The sequence below is a fragment of the Pholis gunnellus genome, assembly GCF_910591455.1.
Source record: "Pholis gunnellus genome assembly, chromosome: 21".
Classification (NCBI taxonomy): Eukaryota; Metazoa; Chordata; class Actinopteri; order Perciformes; family Pholidae; genus Pholis; species Pholis gunnellus.
The window spans coordinates 14,052,755-14,076,671 of NC_136548.1; the positions used below are offsets into that span (position 1 = coordinate 14,052,755).

The following is a 23,917-nucleotide window of genomic DNA, read 5'->3' on the forward strand; positions in this document are numbered from 1 at the left end:
ATGTTCTGATGTGTAAGCTTATAATCAGGAAGGATGTGGTTCCTGAATGGCTTATGTTTCTGCATTGAAGGAACCACACATTATAATCAATTCATATCCATAGGATGTTATGAATTATAAAGAGTCCTGATAAAAACAAGGTAATTTAAAGTGAAATTACAGGAATTATAGGAATAGTTCGACATTTTGGGAAATACAAATATTTGCTTTCTTGCTGAGAATTAGATGAGAAGATCGAGTGGTATCAATCTTCTCATCTAACTCTTTGAAGTGGACTCGTTTATTTCCCCCAAAACACTTAAATTAACAAAAATAATCTACCATCTAAATTTATGTTAGGCTGTGGCTCACTTACGTTTTAGCTCGTGTGTGCATGCTTAAGAAGTTGTGAAGACAGGAGGAGGTTTTGTGTCTCCAAATTGCACACATAAAATGAGAAGTTACATGCAATGCTCTTCTTTTTTTTTATCGACTGCTTCTAAAAGGACACTCCAGTTGAGGCTAATTGCTCTACAGCTGCTATGCAATTTGCTACAACAGCTAAAAGAAATTTCCAGGGGACTACTCTCTGTGTTTGTTAGTGGGGATTTATAGCCTCAAAGACAAGTATTTCAGATGATTTATGTTAAATTAAAGTTTTTTTAAGCTGTAGGAGTCTTGCGTCCTTGCCTCAATCAACTTCATTCTTGCTTATGACTACTAGTCATAATCAGAAAAAACATGACAATAACACCCACCTTGACAAATACCAGAATCGTCCTTTAACCATTTGAAAAATGTAGGTTCAACATATACTTAGACAAACCTAAACGACCCTCGTCTCATATTCAATAGGCTAAAAACTCATTAGTTTACAATATGTTAGACGTTTGTCCTCCTCTTAATGGCCCTACAAGTTAAGCTGTAAATTCCCCATTCATCACCACACTGACAGGCTCCCAGCTTCATACACAATCCCGTCTTCTTCTTCTCTGTCCCTCCACATGTCGCTCACACTAATACCTGCTCATAGCACAGCGCCGGTAATCACAGAGTGCTGGGTGATAATGAGAAGTGTCACAGCGGCGGTTCCGTCATTTCCAGCCCAGCTGCCGTGCATTACTGCGGCTATCGACGGCTCTGGTTCCAGGCCATAATTGCTCTGCCTCTGAATAATTGACAGATGGCAGGAGGTAAATCCCAGAGGTGTCAAGGTGGGAGAAAGATGGATGCCTCTGTGTTCAATGCTGTCAGGTCTGCAGGTGTAAGGGGCCTGGAGGACATGATGAGACCTTTTAAGGGGGCGATGGTCCCCACACATGATGGACCACTAGTGGAATGATTTCTGACACGGTGGTCCGTGTGTTTCCCAAGGATCCCCCGCTGAAGTGTTTGCGTATTTGTGGGTATGCGTGTGTCTCCATGTGTGTGTATTTCATGCCAAAAGGCTAGGCAGTGTAGCTGTGTATGCCAACTGTTAGCAGATTTGGGAAAGAAATGTATGCTTGTGCAGACGTGTAAGTCTGTGGATCTGAAGTGATTTAAAGACCTTCTGGCTCCTTTACAGAGACTGTGTGCGCGTGCGTGCGTGCGAGGGAGAGAGACACACACACACACACACACACACACACACACACACACACACACACACACACACACACACACACACACAAGTCCAAGTCCAAGCTCAGATGTGGCATTTGCTAGTGCAGACGAGTAAATATTTACTACCAATTACGCTCATGGTTTCCATGCCTCACCAGAACCTGACAGTAGCTTTTAAATGCTTTAACTGCTAAAGACATTAACTTTATGCACTATATAAATATATAAATGAAAGCTGCTCCCAAATGTTGCGGCTGGAATGTTTTTAAGAGGATTATCAATAATCGCTTCTCATCTAGCACCGTGTTATTTTTAACTAATATGCAGCAGCTAAAAGCTCTTATTTCCAGTGAGGACTACTCTAATGGCAGTGCGTTCAGGGTTAGACACAGTGGCCGTGCCGCCATATCTCAGTCAACAGGATGTTATGGCCTGAACCTGGCAACAAACCAGGTTGCCAGGTTTCCCTAGCAGTGGCAAAAAAAAAAAATGTTTCTCTCTGTTCTTTTATTCAGTTTCTCTCCTGCATGCAAAAATAACAGCAGTATTCATACACACATGTGCATTTTCTCCCACGTTCAGCTAAGATCTCCGTGATGAGATGGCCCGTTTTGTTCCCATGGAGGTGGAGGGCTGACACTGCAGAGCGGAGCCGGCGGGTCTCCAAGGTCATTACCACTGCTACAGCGTCTGGGTGCTCTGGGAAGGAGGCAGGAATTGATTAATGGCAATGCTAGGAGGAGCGCAGGAGGGGAGGAGCCCAGATTGGCAAGAGAGCAACGCTGCAGAGTTGTTACTGTATAATGGTGCTATAGATAGTGCTAGTGTGAGATACTGCAGTGTGACACAGTACTACAACTATTCCTGATGATACTATTATTAATAATAATATTAGTATTCTTTATGAATTTTAGTTGGATCTTCAGTAGGGAGAATTAAGATGATGGAATGATTTTGACTAGTGATTGGTAGATTTTATGCAATCAATTACTTCTTACTAATTACATGCTGAACAACAAAAATATAAAATTTACATCACACATTATAATAGTTTTCTCTTTAATCTTTAATCTCAGTTAAAGATACCAACAGCTCCAAATAGACCTTCAAATTGCTTCAGGGTAACTTCAGTATCTTTCAACCTATTTTCCACCTTTTTGTGACTAATGGAACAATTTTTGAACTTGGACTAATATTGAGCAAGAGCACTATAGACTGTAGCCATTAAACAGGCTAAAATATAATCACTCAGGGAAACTCCTCACTATCAATTTACGTCCACTAAAGTGCTTGTTTGTTCGCTACAGACAGGCTCAGACTGTTATCATAAGTGTCTGACAGCATTATGAAAAGGACCCTACAAAGAAATAAAAGGTTTTTCTTTACTTTATGCCTGATCTGGTCTGTTTGTTATTGTGTCATGTGACTTGTTGCCGGAAGACGACGGTGGAAATGTTGAAGAGAGGATGTTGACAGACTTTGTTGGACACAATAACAAACTGACTGGATCAAGCGAAAGGTAAATAAAACGTTTTATTTGGGAAACTAAAAGGTTGAAAAATACCAAAGTTATCCTTTAAAATAAATGACATTAACATGAACAATTTACTAAACACTAATACATGCTTAATTGTCTCTTAAATGTGTTACTAACTCAGACAAAAGATTGGATTGATATCAGGTTTTCAATGTGTCGGTATGCCAGGTTTTCTTTTTTAAATTCCCGATAAAGACGACGTGTTCAACATCCCACAGGTGCCACTTTGGTGGCAGTACTGCTGGTCAGGTTACCATAGGAACACATTATGAAGAACAGTGTTATCTACATTTACAAAATCTTAGAATGGATAATGAATCGTTTGTCACAGGCTGAATTTAGATGATTGATGTAATCTACAGGAATCGGTGGATGAGTTTAGAAAGAGCAACACTGATCACCTTGTCCAACTAGGTTGCATTGCTTTGGAAGCAGTCGCACATCTGTGTGAGCAGAAGGACACTCCAGCTCCATTTCCTCAGTTAAGACTGTGTATGTAGTGCACTGTCCTTTAAATAGCTAACCCGGCCGAGGTCTACACACTGCGGCTCCCCAAAGGCAGAGAGAACCGAGAGAGACACGTGGTGATGTGAGGACGACCAGCTGAAATAGAAAGCAAGAACCTGTAAACTTCCTGCAGTCTAAAGTCAAAAGTGACTGATTTAAACCTTTACCCTGCTCTATTTCCCCTTTTTCTTTATATCGTTAACATTACAGTAGAAATCCATACACATAGAGTTCTAAGAGTGCTCCAGTGGTTTTGTATTGCATTTCAGTAAAGTTAGGTACATTTGTTATTGTACAAATATGTTCTTAAGCCTGTAGTACTGTGCAACATATTGGGAAATCACACGTAATGTATACAACACACACAAACACAAATTCTATAACGTCACGCTCTCCCTAACACGTCTCCCACATTTTCTACACCTTTCTGCCATGGTAACCAAATATTACAGAACAAATTTGACACCTGTTTCTGTAGTCACAGAAAATCATATAGCATCCAACCACGACATGACTCACCATCGCACTGATCAGCTCTTGTAGCTTTGTACTATAAATAAGGCTTCTCTATTTTGCTCACCGGGGACCTTTTGGTAGCACCTCGGTGAGCGAGCCGCTAACTAAGAGAAAGAAAGGATGAGTATGTGTCTGCCTGGCCACATTTATCATAATGCATGTTTCTATGTGCATTCAGAAGTTTGTATAAAGGAAAAGTTTGACGTTTAACAAAGTCTGCTTGTGCGTTCTCTTCTTTGATGAGAAGATTGATACCGCTCTTACATCTGTCTGTTCAATTTGAAGCTACAGTTAGGAGACTGTTTGCTTAGCTTAGCATAAAGACTGGATGCAGGAGGAAAAAGCTAGCCACATGCAGCTTGTCGCTTTTTACCCTTTTTATGGACTAAATAAACAAGATATAACATTTTGCCCTGGTTCCAGTCTTAAAGCTCTCCTGGCTGTAGCTTGATAATAACGTAAAGATGTGGGAGTGATATCGATCCTCTCATCCAATTCTGTGAGGAACTGCACAGAAGGCTTTAGGTTACTGGTTTCTTTTCCTCTAATAAGCCATCTTGCAGGTTTCAGATATAAAAAGAAACCTTGTCGCCTAAAGGGTAAATAGTCTGGCAGCTTTTTCCTCAGAGGACACAATGTACCTACTGCCCGCTCTCCCTATCATATCGCCCCTACGCCCGCCACCCATTTTCTGAATTCCCCAGCTGATGTATTTGAAGGGACAGAGCGACTGTGCTCAGTGAAACTACATTCAGTGGAACTGACAGTGCTCTGTCTAAGGGACGACACAATGCAACGGAACACCATGTTCCTGTCAGAGGCAAAGACGCACAATTTCTCCGTCTTATCTTCTAACTGTTACAAGCTTGTCATTTTTTTTTATGGTTAGGTTTCTGGGGCTAATTATGGAGACACAATTGTAGATCTGCAAGGGTATGATTATGTCACTTTTCACAACTCAGACTGAAAGAATGAGAGAGCAGGGAAGCACACCACAAGGAAAACACAAGACCACGGGGAGGTATAGCTCATCCTCACGAACAAAACACTGTGAGGCAAGAACATTTATCAGCTGTCTGGATTGGGACTAATAATAACACAAGATTCAGTTTGTTCGAGTCAGAATTCCCACTCTGCCTTCTTCATGTTTGGAGCGAGGATAAATAAGCAAAGAGAGGCCTGCTTGTATTCTCTGTTGCTTTGTGATATTCTGATAAATGTGCGTGTGTGTGTGTATGTGTGTCCACATTTTTTGCTTGTATGCTGTCAGGATTGTAGGTATTTAGAGATGGCAGGTTGTAATCAGTGGAGACAGAGCTGTGAGTCACACAGTGCATACCAGGTGCTGGAGGTCTCTATGAACACATGACAGCAGCTGAGGTGTTGTCATATTCAGTACGTAAGCAGGGCTAGGTGATACGTTTCTGGTTTGGCAAGAAGAAAAAAATGCATATTTGATATTGACATTTAAAGTTAAAGTTTATACGTGTTGAATTTGGTCCCAGTGAAAATTGCTGTAGTCTATGTTTTGCTCACTCTGTGTGCTGTTTGCCACGGTATCACATGGGTTGGTAGTTCAAATCCAACACACGGTGGACATTGTTAGCTAATGTGGGTTGTCGTTCAAAGTCTGCGGCTCTTCCTGTGTTGTGTGGAAGGCTGTTGTCATGCTCTTAATGCATCAGTGTATGGTGAAACAGTGATGTTATTTTATGCAAATACAGTTTAATGAAGCAATATGATTGTATAAATATATTGTTGTATAAAAACAAGTTATACAAATATGCAGACGGAGAACCAACGTCATTCTGACCGGCTTATGCACAGACGAGGTGTGCAATAATGGAACCTGAAAGTATACATTTCTCTCTTTTTATGTGCTGACTTTGTGCACTCAAAGGAATGCACAGGACATGATTTAGCGATCAGTTGTAGCTGCAGCAAAAAGAAACATGCAATTTTAAGTACGTCATACAAATGCTTTCATCATCTATGACTAAATGTCTGTTATATATTCTTTTAGGTTTTTGTTAACTACAATTTTCACAGAACAATATTAAGTAAAAGGATAACAACTTAATAATCACAATGCAATCCACTCAATCGCTCTACTGTAGCTCAGCAAGGAAAAACAATAAGGGATTTCTTTATTAAAAACACAACATTTGCAGGAGACCTATTTGACTTGGCTAAGTCAGACTGCCGCATATATCTCTTGGAATCGTATCAAGAAGGGATCGCCTCATGGCCAATATGGAGAGGATAAGATGAATGAGTACACTCACATATTCTGATAAGTCTGCAGTGATTTAAGTTAATAATTCTTGTGTTCTAATTTCATTGTATTTAATTGGTGTTGGAGGTCCTGTCAATACAGGTGAGGCCTCCCATTCTGCAGCCCAGGTCGATGCTGACCCAGTGTGAGACAGACAGAACACTATTTCTTTCCAAAACACACTTGCAAATGTCTCCTATTGAAAAATAAGGACGCCTTAGAACTTCCCCAGCGCTGACATCTCCCATGACCTATTTTCATTATGGCTGATTGCTGGTGGGTAGCTACAGAGTGCTAAATGGAGAAAAGATAACACACAGATGACGGCACACTCAATGTGATGATAGCTGTTTGCCCAGAGTCTGACCCAAGCTAAATGATGACTAACGCTAATAGTCTAATTTCAGACTCGTGGTCTTGACTGGTTTATGCTGAGTGAGGAGAAATGGAGAAGTCGAGATAAGATATCCCGAGGAATGGGAAGCAGTGTTATTTATAGGTATTCTAGGGACATTTCCCCTCAAAGACGGAAGAAAGGAAGTTGGCGTTCTCCTTGGAGATGCTGAAGAGGTCAGACTGGAGACCACTGCAGAGACAAGCTGGGAAAAGCTGGAGAGCAGTGGGGGAACGGCCTTTGGTCCCCCAGGGACAGGGTGACATCTCTAGAGGTGATGGAGGGGAAAGAGGAAGCAGGGAGCTTTACCACAAGACACAGCCTTAGGACTAGCTATGAGCAGTCTGCTGGCTGTCCCCATTGAGCCATCGAACACACAAATAAACAAACAGACTCAGCATACATACATTTCATTGCAGCTTGTGTTGCGGAAAGTCCCAAACGGCACCATGAGTGAATTTCCACATCACAAAACCTCAAGTCTTATACACAGAGTCCTGCCCTAAGGATTCACACACTGTGTACACACTAACTCAGCTCAATAACCTCCCCCTCATCCGGGCTTGTGACATTTGCAGAGAGCGCCTTAAAGAGGGAGGAGAGCTGGTCGAAGCGGGCAGGACGCTGCTCCTCTCCTCTCTTCTCTCATTAGAATTCTCTCATCAGTCTTCCCCATGGAACGGAGGGACATGTCAGGGTTTATTAATCGCTCCAGGAAATATTATTGACCTGGACCTTCTGCTCCCTCTCTCTCTCCCTGCTGCAGTCAGTGTCTCTGCTCTGCTGCCTCCACATTCCTCCGGTGTCCTGTCTGGACACATTATACACTGCGGCACAGCGTGGAGGCTTCAACACACAGTGTCTTCATTGACTATGCACTTGGCTTGGGCTTTCTTTTCACCGCAACTGCAAAGCACCACACACACCTGCAGCCTTGGGGAGACAAAGCACACTCTGCTCTGCTTCATTATGGAGTGATGGCAGCGCTGTGCTGCCGTGCATCGCTTGGATTCCAACTTTTGTGGAAAAAAATAAATAAAACAACACCTTTTTTAAAACTGCAAAAATCTCAAGGATTATTGGTTGTCAAACCGTACCAGCAGATTTCAAAAGACAAGCGGTGCGTAAATCAATGTGATGTGAAACCCATTCTGAATGCTCAAACGCTCGTTCAGAGATGCTCCTTTATCCTCCCTCCTCTGCATTCTTCTACCGGGAGAAAATGAAGGAATGATTAGAGTCATTCAGCTGAGACTCCTCGATGTCACTGTGTGTAGAGGCTCTGGACAGAGCTCATGGCGTTGTGCGTGTGCGTGTGCGTGTGTGTGTGTGTGCGTGTGCATGTGAGTGAGTGTTTGTGTTGGGGGGAGGTTATCAAATTGGAGGAGGGGATGTGGCAAAGAGCAGAGTGTGAGGGTGTAGTTGTTAAGCCTCGTCCAGCCTGTGAGTCTAGATTTCGCCCAGGCCTCTTGTTGATGTGTGTGTGCGTGTGTGTGTGTGTGTGTGTGTGTGTGTGTGTGTGTTGTGATTTCACTAAGACCCTACACATGCTAGATCCTGGAAATCACACATTTCATCATGGCATTGCCACGGAAACGGCTGAAGGAAAACAGCTGTTATTAGCTCATCAACTTATCCGAGTGGCATTCACTCAAGTTCTCGTTGCTCAATCTGATAATGCACTGATTAAAGCATGAGCATATTCCTTATTACAGTAGTAAGGAGCATTGAATTAGGTAAACATGGAATGGTTACAATAATGGTATTTGTGGACACATGTTTTTTCTTTAATAGAAATTTAAATTAGAAATATAATGATGTTTCCTTGGCCTGGATGTTATCTTTTGAATTTTCTTTCTCAATGGGTTGGTGCGAGTGTTTTCGGGGCCAGCCTTGTTCTTCAAATATTGAAGTATTGTGCCCCCATGTGGACATGTTAGGCATTACATGGTGAACTTTATGACAGGGCTAATGAATGACCAGGATGTGAGAGTGTTGTTCCATTGTGTCTCCATGAACTTTGCACCGATGAGCACATTCCTGAGAGCAACCGTCATAATTAAAGAAATATGCCTCAGATCTGTCAATGGCTTTTGTGTTCCCTAAATGGCGATATTATCCAGCGTCCATGTTCGCATGAGTCTTTACTTTGCAGAGATGTCTGGCACTAAATTCAATATCCTCCATCATTTTGTTTTTCTGCAGCCACAATGGTCCCACTTCTGTTTTTGGTGGCAACCACGACAACATCCAATTCCACCGGCAATGGCAACCATACACGAGGTAAGCGTAATAACAAGGGCGATGCACCTCAACATGTGAGACTAAACAACATTGAACGATTTGAGATAGCAATAAAATCCCATTGCCAACCACTGCAGTCATCACTTTTCCCTAAGATATGATTATTATGTGTCTTCCTGCTTGGTAATAGCCTTTTCTACAGCCTCCTTATTACCGGATCACAATTACCTTCAGCAGCTCTGGACTGTAATTTACGGCTCATTGTGCGTCTTTATAAACACAGCTAATAGTTGGCTGTGTGGCCGTGACTCTTGGCTGAGTCTCCACTCTTTGAGCCTCTCATTTTCTGTCAGACAGACGTACCGACAGTACGAAATGAGCTGATACTTATCTCTGTAGACAAAATACGGCAGAGGCCAGTTATTAAATCAGGCCTGCGAGCAGAGGAGAACATCTGATGTGCCAAGTATTTTTTTTTAATGCAATATACACATGGCTCAAACTCATTAAGGCAGCCACTCATTTGCACAACTCAAACATATACACGTATATCGTCGCCCTGCTTCCCTCTTCCTGCTTCTTTGTTGACGGTGCTCCCTGACCCCCCCGCTCTGCTTCTCCACCTTCCTCAGAAGACGTTCCATCCCACAGCCAACACATCCTCCCCACCGTGCTGGTCCTGTCCCTGCTGCTGCTCATCATCGCACTGCTAGCCTGGTACTTCCTCAGGTAAAATCTCCCACCCTTGCAAGGACTCACCCACCTCACCTCGTCCCCTCCCAGGGCCTCGATGACTGGCTGTGATCCAGGCTCCAGGGGGCAGAGCTCAGGGTGACAAACACTTCCTCCTTTAGTCATTGAGGCGGAGCCCAGTCAGGAAGTGCTACTAGCTGACTCCCTCTCATGCTTAGAGAGAGAAGAGAGCAGGCAGCCAGGCTGTGACAGTGGACCTAAACGGGCAACAGAAGAGAACAAATTCTATACCACATTCGGACTAGAGCACCGTTTTTCCAAGACATCAGCTAATGAGAAAGAATAGCTTTTCAAGTTTAAGATGGTAGGTTGGATCGGCTTTTGTTCATGACTACCTACATCATTTGGGAGATCTTCAAGTATTTTGTAGCTCTGAGTTTAAAAAGAAAGTTGAACTTACACAGTGGCATCATTGTTATTCTCATTTTATTGTATTTTTTTTTTCTGGCAGGTTAAAAAACCAGAGAAAAGCAGTCGTCACAACAGTTGACAAGAAGATACCAAATGGCATCTTGGAGGAACAAGGTAACGTTGTTGTAAATTGGACATTTTTAGAAACAGCGAGTCAGATTGTAGATTGTGAGCGCGACAGTCTGGCAGTCAAAAGAAGCGCAATGTGGATGCCAAAGAGAGAGACTTACAGAAACATGAGGTGAAGAAACAGAAAGAGGTTAAGAAAGACAGAAGGAGGGTTAAAAGAGGCATCAGCTTTATGTATTGTCGTCCCCCCCCCCCCTCCCACACTGCATTGTGGTTGTGTACTTCCTGTGCTTAATATGAGGAACAGAAATGCGTTATCACCACCTTTTATAGCTTTTTGACACTGCATGTAAAATGTTCAGTTGTCAGCTTTGATCTGCATCATTTAAGCAAAGAGCTGATCAAGTGTGAAGTCTGTTAACAGAAGTTCTTTACAGGAAGCGGCGTGTCTTGAGGAGCTGCAAGTGTTCTTTAGGAAGTATTCTCTTATCTGACATTACAATGGAAAGTACAGAGCAGGTTGTATTCTTGCAGATAGGAATGCAACGAGGATATATGGCTGGAAATCACACAGCACACCCAGAAGTGGCTGTAACAAACACGGAGCAAATATCAAGGTATTAGCAGAGCTGCTAATTACTGTGATCGCAAACATGACACACTGCAGACGGGTCTTATATTGGTGCAAAGTGACTGCATTCTGTTTTATGAGCGTGATGTCGGCAGAATGAATCAAATGCTATATTTAACAAGATTTCTTGTTTTCTCTTTATGACTATAAGTGTGTGTGTGTGTGTGTGTGTGTGTGCTGATTTGATATGTGTTGTGTTTTAGAGTTTGGATACAGTACTGAGTCCTTATACACCACTGTGCCACCAGGTCAGGTATACAGTTCAGTGTGGCGGTATCAGAACCCTCATGTTACTAACACTCTTCTTAGTATTTTTTTTTTAAATTCCAAAATTTTGAGTGCTAACAGAATCGGGTGCTTTAAAAAAAAGCCTGCCCACAGGGTGCTGTAAGTGGCTTCTCCCTGGGGTCCTTTGGTTCTCTAACGCCTGTTGATGATCATCGAATACTCACTTCGCTTTTTTTTTTTAATTACGGTGTTGGCAAACGCACACCAACATGTCATACGATTTTAAGTCAGTTTGGTCTTTTGATGAGCTGTCTGTGAAGATCCTTGAAAAGTAATTCAATCAGCGTATCGTCTAATTCAGTGATTCCCAACCAGGGGTACTGTAGAAATGATGATGTGATCTAAAGTATATATCCGTGTATGGAGTCATGAAGGATATATGAACGCTACGTGTTGCTACTGAGACTGAGTGAACACTTTTTAACTAAAAGTTAGGTGGTTGAAACATCTGGTAGTTGTAAAAAATTATATTTGGCCAAACAGCTTGAGCACTTTCAGTTGTATGAAAACATTATTGTAACAACTAGTGTTAGATAATAGCCGGTGGTGTTGTGTGTCATCTGACAGGGCTAGATCTGGTTGGGAACCACTGGTCTATTGAAATCCAATCCTGTTTTAGAATGAATTTCTCTGAGCCGATCATTAAGTAATAATTAAATAATTTTGTTATTTTCACAGCATATAATTCAGCACTGTAGTATTAAACTCTATCAGTCCGGCAGGGATAATAAAACCACTGACTGTTCTCCCCACAGAGCAACAGACGGTGGTCCTTCTGCCCAGATCCCCTTCGGCCTCTAAGACCTACTTCCCCCTGCCAGTGGATCACCTGGAGGAGGAGCAGAGGCTGCGCTCAGCTGACGATGGCAAGCTCTTCAGGGAGGAGTACAATGTAAGCAATCCCCTCTTCTCCGCCTGAAGGTTAGAGTAGCAGGTGATCAAAAAGTCGTCCGTATTCTGAACAAAGTGCTGGAAGTAGTGTTTTTATCAGGCATCTGCGGTTAAAGCACTGAGTCATTGTGGTGCATACATTCTCGATGATTTATAGGAGTGCTGAAATATTGAATAAGTTATTTTAAGCAGCTTATTCTTAAAGAACTGTGGGTTAGAACTGTGTTGATTTGGACTCTTTTGAGACATTGAGCAATGGCATCTATCTATCTATCAACAATTACCGAAAACAATAAAATATCTACATTGTTATTATTAATATGTAACTTTGTGTCTCCAAAATGTCAAACGCATTTGATTGCGTTTTTTTTGTGCCTTCAATTTGCGGCAAACAAAACCACCAACAAAATATCTAAAATTGGAGTTAAAGGGTTTTCCCACTACAACTGTAATAAGCTGTGTGTTCATGTGTATTTTTTTAATTCAGGAAAACTACTGGAGTTTTTTGTGTCACATTGTCTATATGACACATACTGTACGCATACAACCGCACACCCTTGAAAAATACCCTTTTGTGTATTTGTGGCTATGATCTGAGTCAAAATATACATGACTCACGGTTCATGTAGCACTTGAGTATAATTTTATTCAGTTTGTCAGCACAGACAGAGGAAGTTGAAGCTGCTTTTAATGGAGGCCTGTTTACTGTAGGTAGCAGAGGAAGTGCCTACGTCGAGTCTGAACAAAGCCTTACATACAGCAGAACACAATGCACGGGTCATGAGCAGTTACAAGTCAGTATGGGAGGTTGTGTAGAACGTAACTAATTTTGATTTGCAGTCCTTGCCAGGGGGTAATGCACAAGGGACGTATGAGGAGGCCAACAAGGACAGCAACAAGGAGAAGAACAGATACCCCAACATCCTTCCTTGTGAGTTTACTTTCTGCTCTGTAGCAACTAGATTTTTTTTGCCTCACACCCAGAGCTCTCAGTTTCCTGCCTGTGTGTGCGCGCACGCGTCTTTGGTTCTTTTATGAGTCTTAAGTCTCACCTCAGATTCAGTAGATCCTCCCCCAACAACTCATGTATTCATTCACAATGAAACACCGTCGGTCCTGAGAGTTTCCTCCCCCTTCTTTCTTCATACAGTTCCTGTCACTCGTCTCCGTCTCATTAATATTTAATTGCGTAATTGTTTTTTCCTTACCCATGCATTCTAATGCTTAAAAGGATTGAATTAAAAGTTTGAAACCACTTTCATGTTTGTTCTGATCTCTACAAAATCTGTACCAAGAATTGGCAACTTAGTGCTTTATGAAACAGTATACCGGTTATAATTTCCTGTACGATATTCATTTTCGAATTCCGCCATACTTGTGAATGGCTGTGATGACTGCTACGGCCGGGAAATCTCCGACTGCATTGAGAGGGGGGGGGGGGGGGACCTACTAACGGCGTACCCTTCTCACACTCATGATTACAATTAGTAAAGCACAAATAACTCTCTTTAATGGCACACATCAATTTGTACTAAACCTCCCGTAAAATGGCTTATTATGTGCCGGACAATTTGTTTGCCAGATGCAGTGGCCAGGCAACCGTCGGAGACTGCTGTGTTCCCAATTATTTCCAGTCTTTATGGTAGCTTCATATTTGCCGTTCAAACAGGAGAGCGATATCCATCTTCTTGTCTAACTCTCGGCAAGAAAGCAAATACATGTATTTCCCAAAAAGTCGAACTATTCCTTTAATGCTCTCTATGATATGTGAACTGTAGTAGTGTAATACTCTCTGTATTGTTTTTTTGCTGCAACCCTCTAAACGTTCCGATGGTATTTTCACCAACAGATGATCATTCCAGAGTGGTGTTGACTCAGCTGGATGGGGATCCCTGTTCAGACTATGTGAATGCTTCTTACATTGATGTGAGTTATGCTTTTTCATCATTCTGCTGAACACGAGACATTAATTAGTAAAATGGCAACACTCAATGTAGCAAAATAACAATGTATTGCGTAATTTGTTATGACTGAATTTGATAAATCAGCTTGATGGTTGCTAACAGTCTCATCTCAAAAGCTTTTTTTCGAAGCATTTAAGGAATTCTCTTCCATGTTGTCATGAAATTTCCAAAATTTCATAACTTTATCATTTTATTCTATTAGACAATTATTATTCATTATTAATTATTATTGTTGCCTCGGCCGATGCGGCGGGGAGGCCTAAAAATTCTTCACCTTGGAAACAGCAGTTGAAGAGACAATCTCACCACAAAGTCCATTAGTGGCTGTTCTGGAGCTTTATGTTTAATTTTTAATTAACTTAATATTCATCTCCAACAGGGTTACACGGAAAAGAACAAATTCATAGCAGCACAAGGTAAGATATCGTGCACTTGGAAAGGAAATGCATAATTATGTTATCTATATTACTAATGTTATGTCTTTATAACTCATGTGTTGTTATAATCATTTTGTCTCACAGGTCCAAAAGAAGACACCGTAGCAGATTTCTGGAGGACGATATGGGAGCAGAAAATAGCGACTGTTGTCATGCTGACAAATCTGAAAGAAAGGAAAGAAGTGAGTGATTTTTATTTCTAAAAATGTGTCTCAGCCCCATGAACATGAAGAGGCCTTCAGGGTTTCTTCTCCAGTCAGCTCTCTGCTCTGATTTCCCTGGGATGGGGGCAAGCGAAAAAGGGGTTAACGGAGCATCACAAAAAGATTTGAGAAGAAATGTGCTTCAAATAGATTTCATTAGTTATGGTCAAAGGTGACACCATGAAGTTTGATTTAAACAATTCATTTCACACCTGTAAGCTGGCCTCTTGACATCTGTTTTCTGTGCCATAATTGCTCAGCCCTTATTGTGAACCACGTGAACCAGAACTCCCTCTCTGAACAAGGAGAGAGGCTAAAACGATCAATAAGAAGAGAATTGGCGAAGATTTAAATAGGCATGTGGAAAATCGATGGCCACATAATGTGTAATGAAGTCCTCCACGGCAGTGTCGTAATCACCCAGCGAGGACTTCTATTGACTTCACTTATACTAATCTGGACTGACTGTCTGTGAAATTGAAGCATAATTACCTTTAGCAAAGCTCACCTTTTGTGAAGTCATGCATTTGACGGGAGCCTTTTTGTTGCTTGAAAGAAAAAGCCTTGAATACGTTCCAGAAGAACAAGTCGTTTATTCAGGAGCACTTTATTACTGACTCGCGGCTGTCATCTCTCCCCAGGACAAGTGCTACCAGTACTGGCCAGATCAGGGCTGTTGGAGCTATGGGAATGTGAGGGTGGCGGTGGAAGACTTCACTGTCCTCGTGGACTACACCATACGCAAGTTCTGCATACAACATGTGCGTTTAAAACAGTGCTCATGTAATAATTACTGTGCCTCATAGAAATTGTATTTTAACAGGAACATGGGTGTTGTTTGTGAAATATGTTAATTCTAAATTCTAAGAAGCTGAATGAATCTCTGTTAACTGTTTTTCTGCCTGCGTTTGTGTCACTATGTAGCAAACCAGCGATGCCGCTAAGACTCCCAGGCTGGTCACCCAGCTCCACTTCACCAGCTGGCCTGACTTTGGAGTTCCTTTCTCCCCCATCGGCATGCTCAAGTTCCTCAAAAAGGTCAAAGTGGTCAATCCGCCCTTCGCTGGGCCTATTGTGGTCCACTGCAGGTACCGGAGCGCTGAGCTAATGACTCACTGTTTATTATTTTGTTGTTGTTTACTTGGATCGAGGCGCTTTAGCCTGAACATCATCTTTTAAATGGTTTTAATTATCCAATTTGTTTCTATGGAGTTAAATATCTTGCTGGAAAACAAACTGAGAGCTATGACTGGGAAACATTGTGAGTGACTATCGCACTACATTTGTTTTCAAGCACAGACGTCACTTTGTTTCACTGCTGTTGTCTGCTCGCATGCAAGCGTCAGCTGAGGATTGTGGTTTGTTTTTGTGTCTCCGCAGCGCTGGTGTCGGGAGGACAGGAACCTTCATCGTAATTGATGCCATGATCGACATGATGCACGCAGAGCAGAAGGTTGATGTGTTTGGGTGTGTCGCTAAGATACGAGAGCAGCGCTCACAGCTCGTTCAGACAGATGTGAGTCGGACACAAGTTCCCTTTTTTATCGCATTGCACTGATACTTGACAGTTAATGTGTCACTTATCCCTCCTCAAACATCTCTAAAATGTAAATTGTGCCTATGCATAGTGTTTGTGTGTTCATCAGTTTGTGTGTATTCCCACCTCAGATGCAGTACTCATTCATCTACCAGGCCCTGCTTGAATACTACCTTTACGGAGACACGGAGCTGGACGTGTCCTCTCTGGAAGGACATCTGCACAAACTGCACAACACCTTTGCAAACGGTGACCGGGTCGGCCTAGAGGAAGAGTTTAAGGTACGATCTGTTATTTCACATTCTGACCCACAAAAGATCACATTTAAGCAAATATTAAGTATGTTACACGCCAAACTGAGAAATGGCTTAAATACCAGGAGCAGTTTGCTAAAACTACCTTTCTTAATTTGACTAACAATGATAGAAAAATAAATACTATACAACTGTTGAGTTAAATCCATCGCACTTCATGGAACACTGTTAGATTCTTATTTTTATTTTATTTTACCAAATATATTTGCACAACTTAAACAACTGTGCAAAGAAAACCACCTCAGGCAACTGAAGAGAGGATTTACACCATCTTTACTTGGTGCTTTTCCCCATAGTCCCTCAGCAATTAGACACAGAAACTAAAAAATACACTAAACAATACACAATAGATTAGTTCCTCTGGAGCCATATTTGCTCCATGTGTAGACATTTAACATGTACCGTTACCTACATACAGTATACTTACAAAGCATTTGTTTGAAGCCCATTGTTGTTGAAAGGTGTTTTACATATAAACTTTATTTATCACTGACAAATCAATTCTTACTTGGGCCTTTTGCCAGAACCTCCTGATTTACTTCTAAAATCTTAAACTCAAGCCTTAAATAAGTAAATCCCTCTCGTGCTTCCAATATCTGTACAATGATCCGCTAACTTTCATCTACTAATTGTGATTTATAATTTACAGCGTGACTTGTTTTATTTCCCTATTTAGATTTGGGAATAAAAGGATGGTGGATATTTGCAGGTTTGTAACATTTTTGTTTGCTTGATTTCTGCCCAGAAACTGACCAACATGCGAATAATGAAGGAGAACATGAGAACGGGGAACCTTCCTGCCAACATGAAGAAGAACAGAGTTCTGCAAATTATTCCATGTGAGAAAGAAGGAAACCCAAAGGACAAAAATACATCTGATGCGTGTTTCATGTAAACTGGTGGCAGATTCAATTCTATTCATTTTGTACAGCCTACAACCACAAATCACAAATTTGCCTCAGAGGGCTTTACAATCTGTACACATACGACATCCTCTGTACCCTCACATCGGTACAGGAAAAGGTGCAATAGATGTCATGTGTACAGAATGAACAACATAACAGAGTTACAACACATTCAAAGCATATATTCATATATTGAGAGCAGTAAGCAGAATAATGATGGGAAAATTACGACTACTACTACTAATAATAGCAGCAGTGGATTTTGTCAGTCAGTGTCACTATGTTTAGAATCTGAACATGTGTTTCCAATCTTGTGCTCTGCAGCATTGCTTTCTTTCTCAGGGAGTCACTCGGGCCACTTTGAGTACTTGATACTCTGTGAACATGTTTATAAGCTGCTTCATTCCAAATGGTTTTGAAGAGTTTCCTGTTCTATTCTCATTTCAGATGACTTCAACAGAGTAATTCTCTCCATGAGAAGAGGTCAGGAGTTCACGGACTACGTCAATGCATCTTTTATAGACGTAAGCACGTTTTTATTACCTAATGCCTTCCTTCTTGCATTTATACCTGCAGTAGTTCATGGGTATTGCTATAGAAAAGCTGAGGTGTGTGTGTGTGTGTGTGTTTGCTGTGACTCAGGGCTACAGGCAGAAGGACTACTTCATTGCCACCCAGGGCCCTCTGACACACACAGTGGAGGATTTCTGGAGAATGGTGTGGGAATGGAAATGTCACTCCATTGTCATGCTCACTGAGCTCCAGGAGAGGGAGCAGGTAAGCTGTGATGACTGCAAGCAAGCTCTATGATTAATGGCTACATTAACCACCACTGCAGTGCAACATAAACCATCTGTGTTCCAATTACCTTCTTCTTTCACTAAATTCTACTTTTATTATAAGTTCATGTTTGTGCAGTATTTCATCTTTTGAACCAAAAGTACTTTAGAATATATACCTTCCATGTATTAAGCTGCTTGTTTGTGTTTAACTTAATGCCAGCAGTGAACAAACACTTAACTCTGTTCTTGTCTGTTTATTGCAGGACAAATGTTGTCAATACTGGCCCACAGAGGACTCGGTCACCTACGGAGATTACACAGTAGAGTTGAAGGGAGACACTTTGTGTGACACATTCAGTCTGCGAGACTTGGTACTCACCTTTGTCCCGGTAAGCAAATTAACTTTACACTATCGCACAGCAGTTTATGAGTCAGACAGTGACACATTACATTTGCCTGACAGGATAAAAAGGCATTTAATGATGTAACATTATAGTTCTTTTCCAAGGGATATATTATAAAGTTGTTAACTTTGAGCCAGTAAGATTGGTCCTACTGAAAATCATAATTGTCTCACTAAAACTATTTTAATTATTGTCTCATAATTCATTGTAATTACTTCCAGTGGTGGAAAAAGTACTTTTCTGTAATTAGCATTTCCATTTTTGTGATTCGATCATCTTCGAGCCTCTCTCTTTCATGGAACTGCTTACGACTGCAGGCTCCCACAAACCATTAACAGTAAAGAAATTAAACTATTGTTACATTCATATGTAAATATTTGAAAATGAAAACTTTGTAAAGCTACACAGGATCGAACATTATTGTCTTATTACAGAGCAAAAAGCCAAGTGAGTGCATAAAACTCTTGTGGTCCAGAGGGAATAAGGTGGGCAGGATGTGTTTAGAATTATCAAGTGAGAGCCTCCCATCTCATATATTTCATTACATTTCGACACACATCTCCTCTCAGAGGTTCAGTAGTACATTCCTGCCTCCCATCCACCACTAATCTGCTGCACACTTAACTTACGCCGACATTGCATCTGCCATTATGCTTTCGTACGCTGCTATGAAATCGTATTTGAAAGGTATCATGATCTCTCGTCTACCTGTTCATTTCCTCTCAAAGGAGAAACAGACGAGGGTGATCAGGCACTTCCACTTCCACGGCTGGCCGGAGGTCGGCATCCCGGCCGAGGGGAAAGGCATGATTGACATCATCGCCTCAGTGCAGAGACAGCAGCAGCAGTCTGGGAACCATCCCATCGTCGTACACTGCAGGTAGCTGCTAAAACGCACACATCTGAGCCTTTTTTAAATTGCTGTTGGTGATGTTTGTTTTGCATATGATGGATTAAAATGTGTACACTTCTGCATTTCCAAGCCACTGTTAGTGCTTGACTTAGTTTCAAAGAGTTTTCGTGTTTGTGTGCTGCAGTGCTGGTGCAGGGCGAACCGGTACGTTCATTGCACTGAGCAATATCTTGGAGCGAGTCAAGGCAGAAGGCCTGCTGGACGTGTTCCAAACTGTGAAGAGTTTACGCATGCAGAGGCCTCATATGGTCCAAACTGTGGTAAGTATCAACACAACTGGATCCTGAATAAGATTAAGTGCTACAAAAATGTAAAAAATGTAATCTCATATTCATCAACTCCTGTTTCTAGCTTTATGTGGAAGGAAACCGATTTTACAGACTAACACCTAACCTATTATTCTTTCTCTATTTATTCCATAGGAACAATATGACTTCTGCTACAGGGTGGTACAAGACTTTGTGGACATTTTCTCGGACTATGCCAATTTTAAATGATGAGATTTGCCTTAAACATGGTTTTTAATGTTGTTTTCTAAAGCTGGTTTGTCAGTTTAATGTGTTTCTTTAACTTGGTCAAATGATCTATTTTGCTATGCACTTGTCCTACCATTAACTCCATCCTCGCTGTAATATATTGTATGTCAGTGGATGAAAATTGTAAATGAAAAAAAGATAGATTAATAATGTATATTTCACATCATGTATGATGATTATTTTGTCATGAAGTGTTGTTTCAAACTTGGTCTCTTTTTCAGTTTTGTTGTATAATACTGTATTTTAAATGTTTATCTAAGTGTTATTTTGGATTGACCACGTAATATTTTTAAAAGTTTTATTGTAAATGTATTTATGTATTGACCATGACATTCCAATCTTGAGTTTGGACAAAACGACGGGAATGTTAACATTTATTTTTATTTTTATGGAAACATAGTCATTTCATTTATTGATGACTTCTATCTGAGATTAGAGGCGATATTTAATCGACATGCCCATCACGAATGTGATACTCTTTCCAATGGAAATATGGTCAGAAAAGAATGAATCATTTCAGCCATAATGCCAAGAACGTAGAGTTATGCAACAGAGGCTAAGATGACGAAACGGGTCGATTTCCAAAATGGATTCAGGCAGGAGTTTCAGTTAGACGTATCCCAGTCATGAAATACCATTAAACTGGTTTTGTACCTCAAAATAAGTGGTATGCAACTGCATTTAACATGGATGTAACAGTCTGCCTTTTGTCTGTAGACAGCAAAAAGTATTTTTGCTAAAATAACTGCACATTAAAAAGCACATAACAAAGCCTTTTGCCAAGAACCTGCAATGTTCAACAATATGTTTGCTTTATTTGTATTATAGGTAATTTCACAAATCAGTGCCATATGTACTTTTTTTTTAAGACTTGGAAAAGTAGAACAACCCTTAGGTAAAGGCCAGTGGTCCTAAGATAAGGTAAGTGTGGTCGCTTAATGCAGTATAGACAGGAAAGTATTAGAGTCCTGTAATAGCAAAAGCAACAATACTCATGTCTGGTGCTTCAGTGCCTGCTTAATGCCAGAGCAACACAAATAAAACACCCCAAACTATCAATGTTGAGGGACTTTATATCTTTCAGAATACATGGGTTTGTTTTTTCACATATGTCAAAATGAAAGTTTCATAGAAAATGATCTAATGGTAGTGCAATTCATAGGAAAGCATCTGAATGTGAAAAGGCTTTTCTATGCATTTCCTCTATGGCAGAAACCCCCATCTATCTGGTACTCCAACATTAAACCAAACATATGGAATGATTTGATCCAGCTCTGCTTTAATCCTCAATGAAATGTGTAATTTTGTTAATGCTGCATGTAAATACTACATGACAAAGTGCTGACATTGTGAAGGTGACTGAGCAGCAGGGGACTGTCAAGTGATTGGTCATTTGTGTGTGCTGTCTGTCTGTGGGAGGTGCAGTAGAAGAAGAGACTTAACTAAACAACCCTTGGTTTCTTTTCAGTCTATGCCTTCCTTTTTCTGAAAGTTGAGAATACTCAGTTTAACCTACAGCTCTTTGCCTTTGTTCTGTGGGTGGTCTAACCACTTTTGGATACTCAATGTCTTTCAAATGCAATTGCAGTATTAAATTCATCTGAAAATGCTTTGGGATGTCAGTGACGTTTTCTTTGGATGTCTTTGCTTTGGTTTGAAAGAAAAGAAAACATAAAAAGCTTATTAAAAAAATGTCATAAGAAATGTCAGACTACAATAAAAAAACATCGTGGTATGCCATGAAATTTCAGGACATATGTCATAAAAAAGTCAGTAGAGTAAGTCATCCAAAAATCATAGTATAGTATGTATAATAGTCATAATTCATAGGATTGTATGTCTAAAAAGTCATAAAAATTCATAGTATGTTACGAAAAAAGTCATAGTTCAGCATGTCGATCAATAAAAAAATCAGTGTACTATGAAAAATGAATTACAAAGTCATAAAATATGTAGAAAAAGTTTTATATTTTTATTAAAATGTCAAGAGTACAATCAAAGATCTGTATATCGTCTAAAGTCATAGTATGTTGTAAAAACTAATAAAGTGAATAGTATAGCATGTCGAAAAGTCATATTATAGCAGGTTGAAAAAAGTTTTTAAAAAAATGCATTAAATAGCATGTCGGAAAAAGTAAAAAAAGTCAGCATAAGATGTCGTACATCTTTTTTTAAAAGTCATAGTATAGCATTTCAAAAAAGTCATGAAAAAAGTTATTGAATAGTATGTCGGAAAAAAGTCATAAAAAGCAGGTTTAATACCAGCAGGGACAGAAAAAACACAATAGGATGAATTCACAAGAAGTACCGGCGATTTGGTTAAAAAGATACAACTGACTGTAACAAAAAAAAGAAAAAACCTCAAACTAATTCAAAACATGCACAATAACAAAGGAGTCCAGTGTTTCCTGTCTGTATCACTCCAGTTTACACATTTCCATTCAGTTCAATGAAAAGTCACCACCACAGATACTTTTAGCATCATCTTCTGCTCAAAGACTGTCAGCAACAATCACCTAAAATCAAGAAGATGTGTAATACTTTAGGCCAGCAGAGAGCAGTGTACCGCAATATATATGTAGAGGAAAATTCAACTGATAATACAATGTACATTTTCGTAAAACAATACCACTCAGTCATAAGTAATTTCAGTCTATCCTGACCGTCAAAGAGTGAGACCACTGTGGTGCTGTAATAACGTCAAATGTTGAGGCTGCTCTATAGATGGTGAATAATGCATCAACTCTACATGTCAACAGCCGTCGCCCTCTCACCCAGGCCTACAGAGGACTGGTAGAGAGCATCCTCACCACAGGCATCACTGTCTGGTATGGCAACACCACACAGGTAGAGAGGAAGGCTCTGCAAAGAGTCATAAAGACAGCGGCGAGAATCACAGGGACAACACTTCCTTCCATGGACTCAATGTATGGGCAGCGCTGCCGGAAAAGAGCAGAGGGAAATCATCAGAGACTCACTCCACCCAGCTCACTCTCTGCTCAGACACAAAACACTGCACCTATAACTTGAGGCATAGCAGAGCGGACAGCATCATCACCCACAGAACACGTTTTTTCAACAGCTTCTTCCCTGCCACAGTCAGAATGATGGCAAAATAAAAAGGCTGAAACGTGTGTAAACAATAATCCACTTTACTTCACCTCACCTAACATGTGCAATATTATTATCTATGAAAAGGTTCAATATTCTTATCTGTGCAATATCCCCACCATAACCTTCTTCCACCTCTCAAAATGTGCAATATTCCCATACACAGGTACTCATTCTCCATATTATGTACAGTGTTTTTATACTTGTATATCCTTCTTCTTATTATAAAGTGTTTTTATCCTTACTTTTATCTTTACTATCTCCTAATGTTGACTCAGAGAGCTCTGCACAAATAATTCCAATGTATCTGGACTGTTGGTCTATGTGCAAATGGCAAATAAAGAACCTTGAACCTTGAACCTTGAACATAAAAAAAGTGACTCAGATTATAGATATTGAACCATAAATGCAATAAAGTTGTGATCGCTTGAAAAAACATTCCCAGAACACACAATTCGAAGCAGTCACGTGACCTCACTAGATCTGCTCACTGTAACAAAAACATTTCACATCCACGTAAATCCCCACAATCTTTTCATGTACGAGATACTGCTTTCCGCTAAATGTAATGTCGTTTCTACAGAAACCGATGAGGGTTTGAAAGCATCAAATGCACAAAGTTCCTCTTTCAGAGTGTCACAACAGGACAGGAGGAACAGTTACACAAGCAAAAAACTATTTACGTGTACATTTTCACAGACTTTAAAAACT

At 40.6% G+C, this 23,917-nt stretch overlaps 1 protein-coding gene across 2 annotated transcripts in view; it reads left to right on the plus strand.

Moving 5' to 3' along the window:
- The window catches only part of ptprea (protein tyrosine phosphatase receptor type Ea), a 48,698-nt gene extending 27,004 nt beyond the window's left edge, over window positions 1-21,694 (plus strand). Inside the window, exons 3-21 of one of the 2 annotated variants that reach the window (XM_079181978.1) lie at window positions 9,019-9,096; window positions 9,690-9,786; window positions 10,262-10,335; window positions 11,965-12,101; window positions 12,941-13,031; window positions 13,950-14,026; window positions 14,444-14,480; window positions 14,586-14,683; window positions 15,346-15,465; window positions 15,629-15,792; window positions 16,085-16,220; window positions 16,373-16,522; window positions 17,301-17,394; window positions 17,908-17,984; window positions 18,103-18,237; window positions 18,506-18,631; window positions 19,375-19,526; window positions 19,684-19,819; window positions 19,982-21,694. In XM_079181978.1, coding sequence (XP_079038104.1) covers window positions 9,024-9,096; window positions 9,690-9,786; window positions 10,262-10,335; window positions 11,965-12,101; window positions 12,941-13,031; window positions 13,950-14,026; window positions 14,444-14,480; window positions 14,586-14,683; window positions 15,346-15,465; window positions 15,629-15,792; window positions 16,085-16,220; window positions 16,373-16,522; window positions 17,301-17,394; window positions 17,908-17,984; window positions 18,103-18,237; window positions 18,506-18,631; window positions 19,375-19,526; window positions 19,684-19,819; window positions 19,982-20,056 — 2,049 coding nt within the window. In that variant the 5' untranslated portion in view covers window positions 9,019-9,023 and the 3' untranslated portion in view covers window positions 20,057-21,694. Of the gene's footprint in view, window positions 1-9,018; window positions 9,097-9,689; window positions 9,787-9,980; window positions 10,115-10,261; window positions 10,336-11,964; window positions 12,102-12,940; window positions 13,032-13,949; window positions 14,027-14,443; window positions 14,481-14,585; window positions 14,684-15,345; window positions 15,466-15,628; window positions 15,793-16,084; window positions 16,221-16,372; window positions 16,523-17,300; window positions 17,395-17,907; window positions 17,985-18,102; window positions 18,238-18,505; window positions 18,632-19,374; window positions 19,527-19,683; window positions 19,820-19,981 lie in introns of those variants that run through there. The other variant, XM_079181979.1, reaches the window with a different exon arrangement.
- The last annotated feature ends 2,223 nt before the right edge of the window (window positions 21,695-23,917 follow it).